This window comes from Rhineura floridana, chromosome 7, assembly GCF_030035675.1.
Source record: "Rhineura floridana isolate rRhiFlo1 chromosome 7, rRhiFlo1.hap2, whole genome shotgun sequence".
Taxonomy (NCBI): Eukaryota; Metazoa; Chordata; class Lepidosauria; order Squamata; family Rhineuridae; genus Rhineura; species Rhineura floridana.
The window spans coordinates 131007657-131021230 of NC_084486.1; the positions used below are offsets into that span (position 1 = coordinate 131007657).

A 13574-nucleotide genomic window follows, 5' to 3' on the forward strand; every position below is an offset into this window, starting at 1 on the left:
GGCCTTCTCTGTAGCAGCCCCCTTCCTATGGAATCTCCTGTCAGGTCCCATGTTGAAAACAATGGGACAAATTAGTCATGACTAAGTGAAATCCCATACATTTGATTAGAAGCCGAGGGAAACTAAGTTAGGGGCCAATCCAAGCTCCTGGTCAGCAGCAGTAGGGCTTGACGGAGAGGCATAGCCAACTGCTGCTGCTGTAGCCCTGCTGGCCAGGGTGGAAGGCAGAAGGAGCAGGGAACAATACCTGCTCATTGTATCAGTTCCCAGGTTGGCACGGGAAACAGCCCCAGATTGGGGTACTGCTATCACAAGGTGGCAGCCAGACCAGCCCCATTCCCTAAACAACCCATTTGGGGCATTTCGGCTGCTTGCCACCAGCGGAAGCTTCCTCCTACCCACCATTTGGGCGGGTGCATTGGGCTGTTCCTCGCTGGCAGGGCTTTCCTGCTGACAGAGGACTCCTCTGATGGCGCCCATTGGAGCCAGGCAAGGCTGGGTGGTGGGATGCTTCCACCCTATCCAAACCCCCTCCAGCACAGCGAATCAGGGCTTTGTTAGCCTGAATCCAACCATAGTTTTAAATAATGTTATGCATATGGTTTATTGCTAAGTTTATAATGCCTTTATAATGTCTGGTTAGCTGCTACGGGTATCTTATGGAAGGTGGAAAAGAAATGCTTTTAATTGCAACATTTCCATTTACTTTTCTTCAGATTTTTTTTCTAAACAGCCCTTGCAGTCAGCTGAGCAGTGGTACATAGGGACTATCCGTTTGAACTCCAACAGTCTGACTTTCAGTATTGATTCGCCATTTTTTTTGGTCCCAATTGTTTTTGCAATTACCGATTTTCCAGCAAGAAAAATAACGTAAAGGGTAACGAAAATGCTACTGAAAATGCTTATGCTGTAGGCATTTGTTCCACCTTTTTCCCCTATTTAAACAACAATTAGCTAATCATCCATTAATTCTGTTTCTTGCCTCAGGCTAACTGCTGTGCTACTTAATAAGGACTGTTCCCCCATTTCACTATTCCTGTTGTTTTGCAGTACTTTTGATTGTTAATGGCAATTGTTATCACCTAGACAGAAGTTACGAATGCATCAGCTAAGAGGAAAGCTGATTATGAAGACGATAAGACAAAATCTGGAGAGGATTTATTTTTTAAACCATGCCGATGACAGCTGCCACCCACAGCAAGAAACCAATGTCGGTCCAAAAACAATGCGGATTATCGGATTATGTCAAAATCTGGTAACAAATCCAATTTAGAGAATATTCTCCCCCATCCCTAATAGGGACAGGACTTAGAGCAGAGCTAGCGTAAGTACAGCACTAAAAGAAAAACCTATGTTTGTTTTTCAAACCCTTTGGAAATACCCTAGAGTAATAAGAGAGCCAAGGCTGTGGAATGCAGCTAACTAATCACTTACTGCAGAGATTTTTAAAAGGCCACTTAGCTCAAGAAAGCAAGGCGCATACTGCTGCCATGGTCTCCTGCTCTTCTCATCCCTGGAACTTGTCACCTTTTTATAAGCAGGTAGAGAAGCTTTCCCTTGTCCAGCAAAAGGCTCTGAGATCACTAACTGAACTACAAGACACTGGTGTTACTCAAATGCCCTCGGTGTACAGGCATAACCTTCACTGCTTTATTTACAAGAGACACCCCATAGCCCTTCAGATGTGGAATTAAAAGATCTCCCCGTTGCCCCAACCACCCTGTCATGTGGTGCATAGATCACGATGACATCAAATGCTGTGTAGTATCCAGAGCTTGGAAAAGTTACTTTTTTTGAACTACAACTCCCATCAGCCCAATCCAGTGGTCATGCTGGCTGGGGCTGATGGGAGTTGTAGTTCAGAAAAAGTAACTTTTCCAAGCTCTGGGTATCAGCCGGGTCCATGGGAAGCTAGAAGGCACTCTCTTGCAAGGATAACAAAGATCCAAGCTAGCTGATTAAATTTTATTAGTTTTAAATCGGGGTCAGGAATCATTTCGAAAGCTCCATTTCCTCAGAGGAAATCACTTAGGAGTGAGCAAACTCAAAGCCAAAAGTGTCTGTGGCCAGGGCTGATGACAGGTCACCCATTTTCTTCCTGCCATCCCCCCTTCCCCCCTCTTTCTCTTGGCCTTCTCTCCCTGCTAAAAACCCTTCACAAAACTCAGGCAACTGGGCTTAGATTTTAAAAAAATCTCATATACACAAATGGGACTCTGCCCCTTAAGCCTAACTGCCATGCAGGAGCAATCTGGGTGTGTGTGGCAGTGCATGGGGAGGGGTTTGGGGGGGGTGGCAGTGCATGGGGAGGGGTAACCCCTCCCCAACCCCCCCCTAAGAAATCCCTTCCTTGTGGTTATCGGCCTAACAGGGGGGAGAGCTTTTTTGTAAGCATGACTGCCACACAGGGGAGAGCGGAGCTGAGGAGGGGAAGCTGCAGGCAGGATCCAAAGGGTGCTGTGGCCTACGCCTGGCCCATAGGCTCACAGGTGCTTACCCCTGTTTAAAGGCTCGCCTGATAAGGGCACAAGGAAGGTAACTCACACAGTTTTGGGGAGCCATTTACATCTTACAGTGCTGTGGAGGTGCTGAGCTACTTGAGCAAAAGTGCTGAAAGAACATGGCACTGTTGAAAAGATCCTAGGTAAGCAGCAAAACAAGTTCAACAATTGTGAATGATCACTGTACATTCAACAGCTGTATAATCTGCTGGAGATAGGTTGGGAAAGGAAGGAGGCAAATGTATGGGACATTCTATTTTCATAGACTACTATGCTCGCAGGCTCTGGTGTGGTATCACCAGCACTCCAAATATTAGGTGATATTGGAATTGTCTCAGCATTTCTCAATCTGAGTCAGGTATTGTAACCTTCTTGTTATGAAGGGGCTACTCTGAAATGCACCTAGTGATAGTGGGGGGCAGAGTATATCTGGGAATGAACAGGCCACTTTCACAAAGTAAGCATAATACAGAGAGCAATCATTGCCACGGTAGTTTCTCACTTCCTGTTTTTGACCCAGTTTTCCAATTACAGCAATCATTGTTCAATCACCAATGTTTCAGAGTATGTGCAGCAATCCAGTACAGGATCACTCACTAGACTTTGTAGGCATTAAAAAAAACCTTCTCAAGGGCAGTATTTTAATGACTTTCAAAAGCATACTGAATTAACAAGTCTGGCACATGGTTGAGTCTTTTCCCACCTTTTCCTTCAAACACCCAGACATCTTTCTGCACAGAGTAAGATGAAGACTATTCTTTCCTCGTTCCACCTACTTACCAGCAATGCAGCCTTTGTCTCACACTGCCCACATGCCTTTCCCTTAACTTTCGGCTTCTCAGCAGCTGCATCACTGGCGACTTTACGTGCAAGTGGCTGTTTAGCTGGCTCTGGAGCTGCAAAATGTAGTAGAGTGTGTTTTTTTAAAAGCCATAAAGTGTATGGAGCATGGATTAATACATGGTACTGATGGGCAATTGTAAGAAGGACTGTTAAAGTGGAAGCATCTGGACAAACCAGGATGCACATGTGGACCCAGAGCATTAAATCCACAGGTTTATGGGACACCGTTAGAGCATCAGATAAAAATGAAACGAGTCAGGAGCTCATTTCTGTTAAAAAAAAAAAAATCACATTTAGATAACAAGATCTCAGGCTACAATTTTATTATTTAACTGTAGCTCATTATAACAGCAGTGGTTGGTGTGGAATGGCAAAAATGCAGAGCTGCCCTTCTAACACCTGCATCGCTGCCACTTACCTGGAAGTCTTTGAGGTTGGGGCTGTGCGGATGCACTAGTGGGAGCGCCAGATTGGCTCCACCGGTGAATCCACACAGCCCTGACCTCACCAAGGCCCTGTGCCATGCCATCCAAGTAAGCTGTAGCAATGTTGATGTCAAAAGGGTAGTTGTGCAGCTCTGTCCTACCACATCAGCATCATAATTATGATGAGACTTCAAAATAGTTTGGGCAGTGACACCTCTAAAAAAAATAAATATCTCTTATGTACCTTAATTTATAAACAGATTTTTCACATATTACTTAATGCTATTTGTTAGGACGTTTGTTTGGGTGGGTAGGCTGGTTGGGTGGCTTACAAGATGGGAAGGTACTGTTCCTGTATTCCAATGTCCCAAGTTAACCCTTAAAGCTAAATTCTACAGACTGTTGCTAAAAACTAATATCCTGTTACCTTGAACTTGTTCTTTGAGTACTCTCAGTTTTATTTTGCCTGAAGAAACCTAGTTTTTTTAAAAAAAGGAAGAGTTCAGTTAAGATTGATTAAAACTTTAGGCTGATTTTTATCATCATTTTTTAAACTTCTTTTTGGTGGTATTGACTATTTTCTTTTCATCAGGTTACCATGCGTGTAGTGATGCGGTTATCCAAGCCCTCAACAATATTTCCATCATGCAAGGGATAGTTCTGAAGCATTTACAATGTGGTCCAGCAAATTGTTAAGCACATCAATAGTTGCAAAAACAGGATTATTCCCCCCATTGCTTCACTTGCATATGAAAACTCTTTTCTTTCATTGTGAAATTTCAACAACTGCTGAACAGAAAAACATGGCCAGGAAGGCAAGAATGAAAGAAAAATAACATGAACAACAAAAACAACATATCCAAGAACAAGGGAGCATCTCTTGGAATGAAGGTATACTAATTCTGAAAAATTTCTCATGGGTGAAAATAACTTTAGTCTGAGCTGCAACCCGGAAATTCAATGAAGCAATATGCTACTACAAATTTCAGGCCATTTTAGGTTGCTTCTGCAATATTGACTTAGAGCAACTTTTTTTTAGGAGGGAGAAGCATGCATCACCTATCTCCATTTTTTAAAAGGGGGTAGAAGACATATGTGGGGTAGGAAATGGTTCATTTAATGGCTTTTCAGAGTTAATTACATTTTGAACACAGCCCCAAGTTACAATAATCTTACCTTATCAGAATTCTACTGACAGTCTTACCTTTCCAACATTTTCTTTGTTCTGCAACAACAGTTGGGGCTGCATGCCCAGTCCAGCTTGGCCCGATTTCCAGCGATATCCATTTGCTCGTCTATAAAAAGTTCCAAAGCTGCTTTTTTACATGCTTTTACATTAAGAAAAGAAATTCTACTGCTTTCCTCTCCCCATCCGTGCCAGAACCAAAAATAAACTTTTAAAAGCAGGGAGAGAAACGAACAGGAGAGAAAAAAATCCCTACAATTTTTACCTTTTGTATATGCAGTCTGAAAAAAGCTGACCATAATGTGGTTCTGGCACTTGTTGAAAACCATCTGAGGCCTTTGGGACCCATTAGAATGGTCTGCAGCTGCATTTATTATTGTTGTTTATGAATTAATTTTAATGAACTTGTATCTTAATGTGTTGCAAACCCCTTCTATTTTTGAATAACAAGTGATATATAAATGATTTAAACAGAATAAAAATATTAATAAAAAAGACCTATTGAAGTATTCTTCACATGATGAAAATCACATGAAGGAGAGCAGGGACGCAGTTTATAATACTAAGTGTTCAGGGTTAGATATTGCACAGGGAATTCTAGGGAAGGCCTCTCTATCCAGCCCTTGAGATGCTCCCCAGGCCATGCCTCCTTCTTTGGCCAGGCACCCCCTCCCCAGGCCATTCCTCCTCCCTGGGACTGGTCTACGCTTTTGCGTTACTGGAATGTGACCTTGAACCAGATGGAGGAGTATATGCAGATGGTAAAAAGGATACGTTTCTTGTGGGCCTACGGCCATCAGGGAGCCCAGACTCTTAGCTTTCAAAAAAAAAAAAAAAAGCATCTTTCTTCCTGCTTTAAAATCAAAACTAGGCACCGAAATGTGAGCTCACTCCCCCCAAATTTCTGCAAAATGAGCCAACTTGCTATGATGTATTGCTTATGCCTGATCAGCCTCACAGCACGCCTTTCATCATTTGCACTCTATTATCATCATCATCATCATCATCATCTTTATTTATACCCCGTCCTTTTTCCAAACTGGAACTCAAGGCGGCTTCCAGATAAAAGTACATATCATTAAGAACATATAAACATATAAAACATATAAACATATAAAAATCAGCATTAAAACAGAATTAAACTATTAAGATTTTAAAACCAATTAGACATACACTTAAAATACTGCAACCCAGTTTAAGAGCATACAAGTAAAACAATAACATACTCTAGCCATCATCCAGCCTATTTCATTGCCCTTAGTTTACTGGTGTACCAAGGTGCAAACCGGGCTCCACAGTGCTGGATAAGACACTCACAGGCAACCGTGTTAAGAGCCTCATGTGTCTCCTTGCTCCACAGCATAACAAGGACTTCAACAGGGTCACCTGTTCTATCTACTGGGAACTCCCCCAAGGCACTAGTCTCCGGGGTCGGACCATCTTAATCTGTACACCACTCCTGCAGGAGAGGGTTGGAGGGATAAGTCTAAACTTCACCAGGAAGTCATCTGACCATGACAATGGGGTGACATCTACCCCCCTATCTCCAGAACACCCCTTCCTCCATCTGGGGCAAAAACCAAGTTGAAGGTGCGCCCTATCCTATGTGTCAGACCAGTAACAACTTGAGACAGCCCCATGGTCATCATGAAGGCCATGAAGTCCTGAGCTGAAACACAAGAGGCAGCCTCAGCATGGCCACTGAAATCACCCAGGACTATCATTCTGGTCTCCTCCAATACCACAGCTGAGACAGCCTCCACCAACTCGGTCAGAGAAATTGCTGGGCAGTAGGGTGGATGATGCACCAGCAGCAGCCCTAGTTTACTGTGTCCTTGGCCTTACACCAGGTACAGGCCCTCACAGCCGGTTCCAAGACAGAGTGGTTTCCTGGTGACAGAGATGGAAGTTCTGTAGACCACAACAATCCCTCTCCCCGTTCCTGTTGCCTGTGGTCTGTGCTGGTGTTACACTGAGTATCCAGGTGGGCAAAGCTGGGTCGGATCAACTCCCCCAGCTCACCCACCTAAGTCTCTGTAATGCACACCAAATTGGCCCCCTCATCCATTATCAAATCCTGGATGAGTGTGTTCTTATTATGTATTGATCTAACGTAAAACAACAGCACACATATGCCAGTGAGGACAGCAGATGAGCAACCAGGAACCCATCCATGGGAGGAGTGGAACAAGACATAGATAGCCTTGCCTTTGTCTTCTATAATAGCTCATTACCTCTCCATGGCTATACCTCACTCTACCCATGATCAATGAAATTGGGGTGGCATCACTCATGTCCCTCCTTACTAAGACTCCTTCTAAATATGAGCCCACCAACAAAACCAGTTCGACTAGAGTTTTTTTTAATGGAGATTCTACTACACAGTAAATGTGAATGGATGTCAAAGAATTGTTTGTTATAAAAAGTTAGGAGTGTAATATTGCAATCAAAGCATGGAAGTTGGAGGTAATGCCTGTTTTCCTGGCTTTTTGTGTATTTTTTATTTGTAGTGTCTCATTGCCCCACTGAATTCAATAAGACTTTTGAGCAGACATGTTTAGGATTATGCTGTAAGTCAATGGGACTTTTGAGGAGCCACATAGAAAGATTAACTCAATCCTTTCTCCCCACCTGCCCACCCATCCCCAAATCCTATTTTTTAAGCAGTTAGTCAGGTCTCGTGTAGGTGTCACTACTGTTATTTGGCAGGAAACTAATAGTGATTTTTTTTTAAAAAAAGGTCTGCAATGGTCAACTGGTTTTGTCAATAAATGACTGTGCGGCGTGTATGTATTTTTTTATATTTCCAGAGTGTGAGCATATGGAGTATTCCAACAACCCTGTGAGGTAGGTTAGGCTGAGAGTTGGTTCAGTCAAAGCTTCACTTACTCTGTGTGTGTGTGTATGTGCGCACGTGCGTGTTGGCAACCTTGTTGTCGATATTTTGCTGTAAAATATCAGAGCTGTGGAATGTTGCTGTTAAAGCAATGGGAGGGTGGCATTGTGCATGTTTTTCCTGTCTCCACATGGTCTGTGAATATGACACGATACATTTGCACCTCTCTTTTCTTCCTGGGTCCTCTCTCCCACTTTTATTTTTGCAACAGCCCTGTAAGGTGGGGTAGAATGACAGTGAAGGAACACTGAAAAGCATATTCCAAGTAGTTTTATTCATTATATGAATAAATCTAGTGCTGCCTCTTAGATATTGCTCTTTTTTCAGAAAGATATGGGTATTGTTGAATACTGTTCTTATTCATTAAGATCTTAGACTTATTATTTCCCTGTTTGAAATCTGTTTGAAGTGGTTGTTTAGCTGCTGCTATCTTTTAATATTATTTTAATGTTTAAATGTCATTTAATGATCACAGTGCTTGAACTATTTATCTTCCCTGTTTGAAATGGTTTTTGCTGCTGCTATATTTTTGTTATTGTAATGTTTAAATGTAATTTAATAGTTATCTGTTATATGATTATGGTTTTTGAACTATTTATAACTGTTGTAAAATGTGAGGGCAGGAACTCTGAAAGGCAGGTTAAAAATTTTGTTAAATAAATACATCCGAAATCATGACTGTGGATTCAAAATAACTATCCATATTGGAAATATATGTATATAAGCAGCAGTTCTTGTCAAACCAATAGACTGCTGGGAGATGGGTGGGCATGTACGAGGCCCAATCCACATACAGTGTACTGGGCCCAGGAAATCCTGTTGGCACTCCTGGGTATCTGTGTACGTGCAAATTTTTCCATGGCTTGAATGTAGCCAACCATACAAAGGTAAAGTCATTCACTTGTTTTGTTTTAATACATTTTAGTTTTGTTGTTAAGATGTTTTAGAGTGCTTTTAGTGTTTTTGTTTGCTGCCCTGGGATCCTTCTGAAAGGACGGGCTGGATATGTATCAATCATCTGTTGCCCCACACACTTTTCACCTCTTTCCACTCACCATTGGATATGTAGCCTGGAAGGGAATGCGGGCTGCCCTGCCCCACAAGTTATAGCAGGTTCCCACTTCAAGGGTTGTATTCAACTAAGTCCAATTCAGAGTAGACCCTTTTGAAATTAATGAACCTAATTTAGTCATGTCTGTTAACTTCAATATTAACCCCAGATGTGAGGCGGGGAGGGAATGAATTTATCATTGATGTATCTTTACCTCAATTCTGAGACTGTATAAGTTGTTATCTGGTTAGCTCTCTATGTTGTACAAAGTGAGTGGTTCAGATTTTATAAGTGTTACTGATTTGATGTTATATTATTATTTTAAAAGGTTTTTATTTGATTATTAATATTCTGCTTTTATTTTGTATACCATTTTGAAATTTATTTTATTTATTTATGCATTGTTTTTAGTTCTGTTTGGCACTTTTTTTATTTCTTTGTATTGTACTTGACCTCCACTTGTTATAACGTTTCTGAGACTGCTTTTTACTGTCTTTGATTTGTTTTTTATACTGTATATTGATCTGAGAGTTTTTTCTTTTCAGTTTTGGTATTGCATTTTATTTCTATTTTGTTTTGATATTCTTTTGGGTCATTCGGAACTTCTGCTTTGAGCAATGTTTTGAAATTCTGATCTAAGCATTTTATTTTCAGTACATCACTCTGAGATCCTTGGATACAAAGCAATGTTGAAAATTTCCTAAATAAATAAATTTCATCATGCAAAGAAACCGGTTGCCTAAACAGAGCTAAAGAACAAAGTGAAGAGTGTTACTGTATGCACCCACTATTAATATGATGGGATTGGCATTCATCCCATTGCAGCTATGCTGGATGGTGGAGTTTTCCTCACTGCGAAAGCAGCACCAATCATTGGGGCAAGGTAGCTTTTTTTCTCCTTAAGGAAGGACTAGAGAGGGAGGTGGGCCTGCTGCCTCTAAGGATGTTGGAGAATTCTGATAAAGGCAAAAAAGGAGGTGGAAATTGCTGCAGTCTGCATGCATGTCTGTGGTCGGGAATGGAAATCAGTCAAGTGACTACGATTGATATTTGTTGTTTTTAAGTCCGCAAACTATACGTAATTACTTTTTTTTACAGTGTTTCGGCATTTCATTTACATTGAAATGAGTGTAAGGTATGTAAGTTACACTAAAATAGCAGACAGCAAGACAAATGAAGTAGTATTTGGTGGAAAGCAAACTACAGCGAAACAGAAACAGCACTGATTGTGACAAATACAGGTCGGAAAGGAAACCGCTGCTTTCCTACATCCCTAGCAGACCTCCACGGACCACTAGATCAGTTAGTGCCTCTCGGTGAGTTCCAACAAAGCACAACTGGCCAACAGTTTGAACTACAGGGCTTCTTCTCTCCCCCCACTGCACACACACCCCCAATCTGCTGCAATGGTTTGGAGAACCCTCCAGAGCAGATTTGGAGGGCCACGCGGGGGCCTGGAGGAGGAGGCAAACTGCACCAGTAGATTTCTGTTGCGCAACTGGATGGGTATCACTGGATGTCACCCATTGTGTGTTTGTGCCAGATAGAAACATCGAGATGTATTGAGAGAGAGCTGATGTAGAACAGCAGCTATGAAGCTGAACAATAAATCAAAAAGTCCTTGGTTCAAGCCTCTGATATTATAGTACTAGGTGACCCCATCCCTTCTCTCTCAGCCACAGTCCTGCTCCCCCACCCCAACCCATTGCTGCAACTGCTGAAGGTTAGAGGTCTATAAAACCTAGCATTTTCCAACTTTCAAAACACTGTCATCATGTAGGGGAAAATCCCATTTAGAAAATTTTAGTTACTTCCACTTCTGATATGATTTTGCTCCTTTGCAAACAAACAGCAAAACAAATTATTATGAACTAGAAACTGAACAGCAAACGCTATTTTTAAAAAAAGGAAAAAAATGAGACCATAACCACCGTGTTTCTCAACCCTAGAATTCAGCATTAAATGCTCTAAGAAAGGATGCAGAAATTAATGGTTATGATTCAAGACAATTAGCAACTCTTTACACTTAAATAGAACTATATATCTTGTTAAGCACAGCAGAACACTAATGACTGCAACCTTACAAAGCTTTTTTGAGTTAGCATTATTATTCACATTACTGAAAAAGTGAAACAGATACAGAGAGGTTAATAAGAGTGGCTCTCAGAATTGAAGAGAAGAGTTAACAGATATTCCGGGTTGTGCTTTGTCTGCAGAAGATTCTGATTTCCTAAATGGATTCTATCAAATACAGAACAATTACAACTTCCTTGTGTTTTTGTAAATGCATGCATATGCACTTAAAACTCATAGAGGAATGAGGTTCTATTAAATGATAATGACCTTTTCAGAACTAATGAAGCATCCTGAAAGTTCAGAGAGTGAGAGGATATTTGAAATTGAATTCTGACATCAGAATCCCAACAGCAGCAAAAGACAAAGGATGCAATTCTACAAAGCAACATGCTGGCACAGGACATAACCAGATACATAGTTGAGAGTTACCTCAATGCTTCTATTGCTGCTTCCTTGCACAGATGAATTGGCAAGCCACATCTCAGTCTAAAATCAGCTGTGCCTGCTTGGCCAGATGAGCAGCAACTGAAAGTTCTGGCCAAGATTTCTACCAACTAAACATACAGCACCCCTGGGGAGTGCACATAAGAGCCAGGGGAAAACCACCAGCTATGCACCTCTTTACCCTGACCTTTGGCACTTGAGGGGTAGGTTTTCAGGACCCACCCAATTCCTGTGATTGCAATCTGTTTTAATTGTATCTAGCACTGAATTTTAAACAGGGACCTATTGGTGAAGGGTAGGTAATAAATTTAGTTATTATTATCATTATTATTGTCATCATCATCATTATTGTTTTAAAAAACTGGAAAAGCATAATGGTTTGGCACACAATGGCAATATACAATCTTACAGCTATTATCCAACAGAAGATGGAGAAAGTGATAGCCATGAACTCATTTATGAAAACCTGGTGCCAACTGTTAGGCTAATGGAACCAGGAGAAAGTGTGTGATCGTAAATACGGTGACACACTTAGCTAATTTCATGTCAAGATAATTCTCCAAATGCAGGGTTTTTTTACCCAATTTCTGTTTCTTATTTTTCTTGGTTATTGTGATTATTGTTTATTTACACAGTGTGCCGTTGGCCGGTGTGCGGCACTTTACAGAGTACAAGAGGACAGGCCTTGATGTGAAGCTACAGGAAAACAACAGAGGAACAGGAAGTTCAGGCAGGGGTAAACAGGAAAGTGACCTCTGGTGGTTCAAGTGCTTGGGCTTAGTTACAGGCTGCCACAGTAGACAAGGAATGGTGAAAGGGGGGGTTGTTCACAGGAAAGGAGGAAGGATTTGAAGGAGGTTTTCTTGGATTACAACCCATGTGAGAATTGTTGGTAATGAGATGATGGATCAAGTTGCTAAGGGAGTGCTGGAACACACTGAGATTGTGTTGCCACTGTCTTCCCTGGAAGTAAAGAATTAGGTTAAGTAGACATTTGTGAGTGAATGGTGAAGACAGGGAGAAACAGATCTTGTGGGTAGGAGGTTATTTTCTTTTTGTCCAACTCAAGCAGAGTTTCAGATTTTTAAGCTGCGGGGATAGATGAAACGAATCAGTCTGTTTAGATTTTAGATAGAACACTGTGCTCTTTGAAGTAATTTGTTCACAGTTGGAAGGATAGGCAATGACTTTTGCAAAGTTTGTGGGGTGGAGGAAATAGTTGATCATGGAATAATTCGAGATGCAGAGATGAAAGGGAATCTCTCATTCGCAAACTTAGTGACTTGGGACATTATAAGTTTGCCTTTGTGGGCTGTCTTTCAGGATCTGTAAAAGCCACTAGGCCTCAAGGAACCTTTTAAAGCAGGATGGCACTTATGTCTAGGAATTGAGGAATATTTATAAATTGAGGTACAAAAGGTACGACAGACTGTAGAGTTGAGATGGTGAAAAAGAGCCTTTGCAGTGGCTGCACTTAGGCTTTGGAACTCTCTTTCAAAGGAAATCTATTTAAACCCTTTTCTGATGGCCTTCCACCAGAAGATCAAGATCGTTCTAGATACGGCCATGCCCTGTTGAGCTGAGTTGCTTTTTTTTCTTTTGCTTGCGAGGGACTCATTGGTTTTACTGGCTGCTGTTAGATATTGTTATGTATTTTAAAATGATCGTTGTGATGTTTTTCTTCCATATATATATCTTTTATTGTTGAGAGCCACTTTGGGTGCAAAGTGCAGAAAGATAGAATATAAAATTAAACAATAAAAGGAGACAGGACTCTTGAGGAACATAACTCAGCCCTCCTTGGATGGTTTATCCATACAAAGTTCCCAAACGTTGCCTGGGTGGGTGGATTCACTAGAATTATCACACTTAATTTCAATCCACTGAATTTCACCTACTCTCTCTCTTGTTTTTCTCTGCTCATATTTGATTGCAGTTGCTGTAGTTTCTTCTCCATCTCCTTATTTTCAAGTTCCAGCTGAACCTTCTCCAACTGCAGCTCTCGTACACTTCTGAAGAGAGATGTACGTTCAAACACCACATTTGGCACTAAATGAGATTTGCTTCCTTCCATAGGAAGTAATTTATTATCAGCATGGTACAAAAAATAGGCTAATTTATTTACTGTTTTTTAAATGAGGTTATTAATTTG

At 41.2% G+C, this 13574-nt stretch overlaps 1 protein-coding gene across 17 annotated transcripts in view; it reads right to left on the reverse strand.

Annotated features, from left to right (window-relative positions):
• The window catches only part of ZBBX (zinc finger B-box domain containing), a 67596-nt gene that overhangs the window by 44321 nt on the left and 9701 nt on the right, over positions 1-13574 (reverse strand). For all 17 annotated transcript variants that reach the window (XM_061637237.1, XM_061637231.1, XM_061637238.1 and 14 more), the window contains 4 exons: positions 13321-13434; positions 4974-5064; positions 4197-4245; positions 3282-3397 (listed from right to left, as the gene is read on the reverse strand). In XM_061637237.1, coding sequence (XP_061493221.1) covers positions 3282-3397; positions 4197-4245; positions 4974-5064; positions 13321-13434 — 370 coding nt within the window. The remainder of the gene's footprint in view (positions 1-3281; positions 3398-4196; positions 4246-4973; positions 5065-13320; positions 13435-13574) is intronic.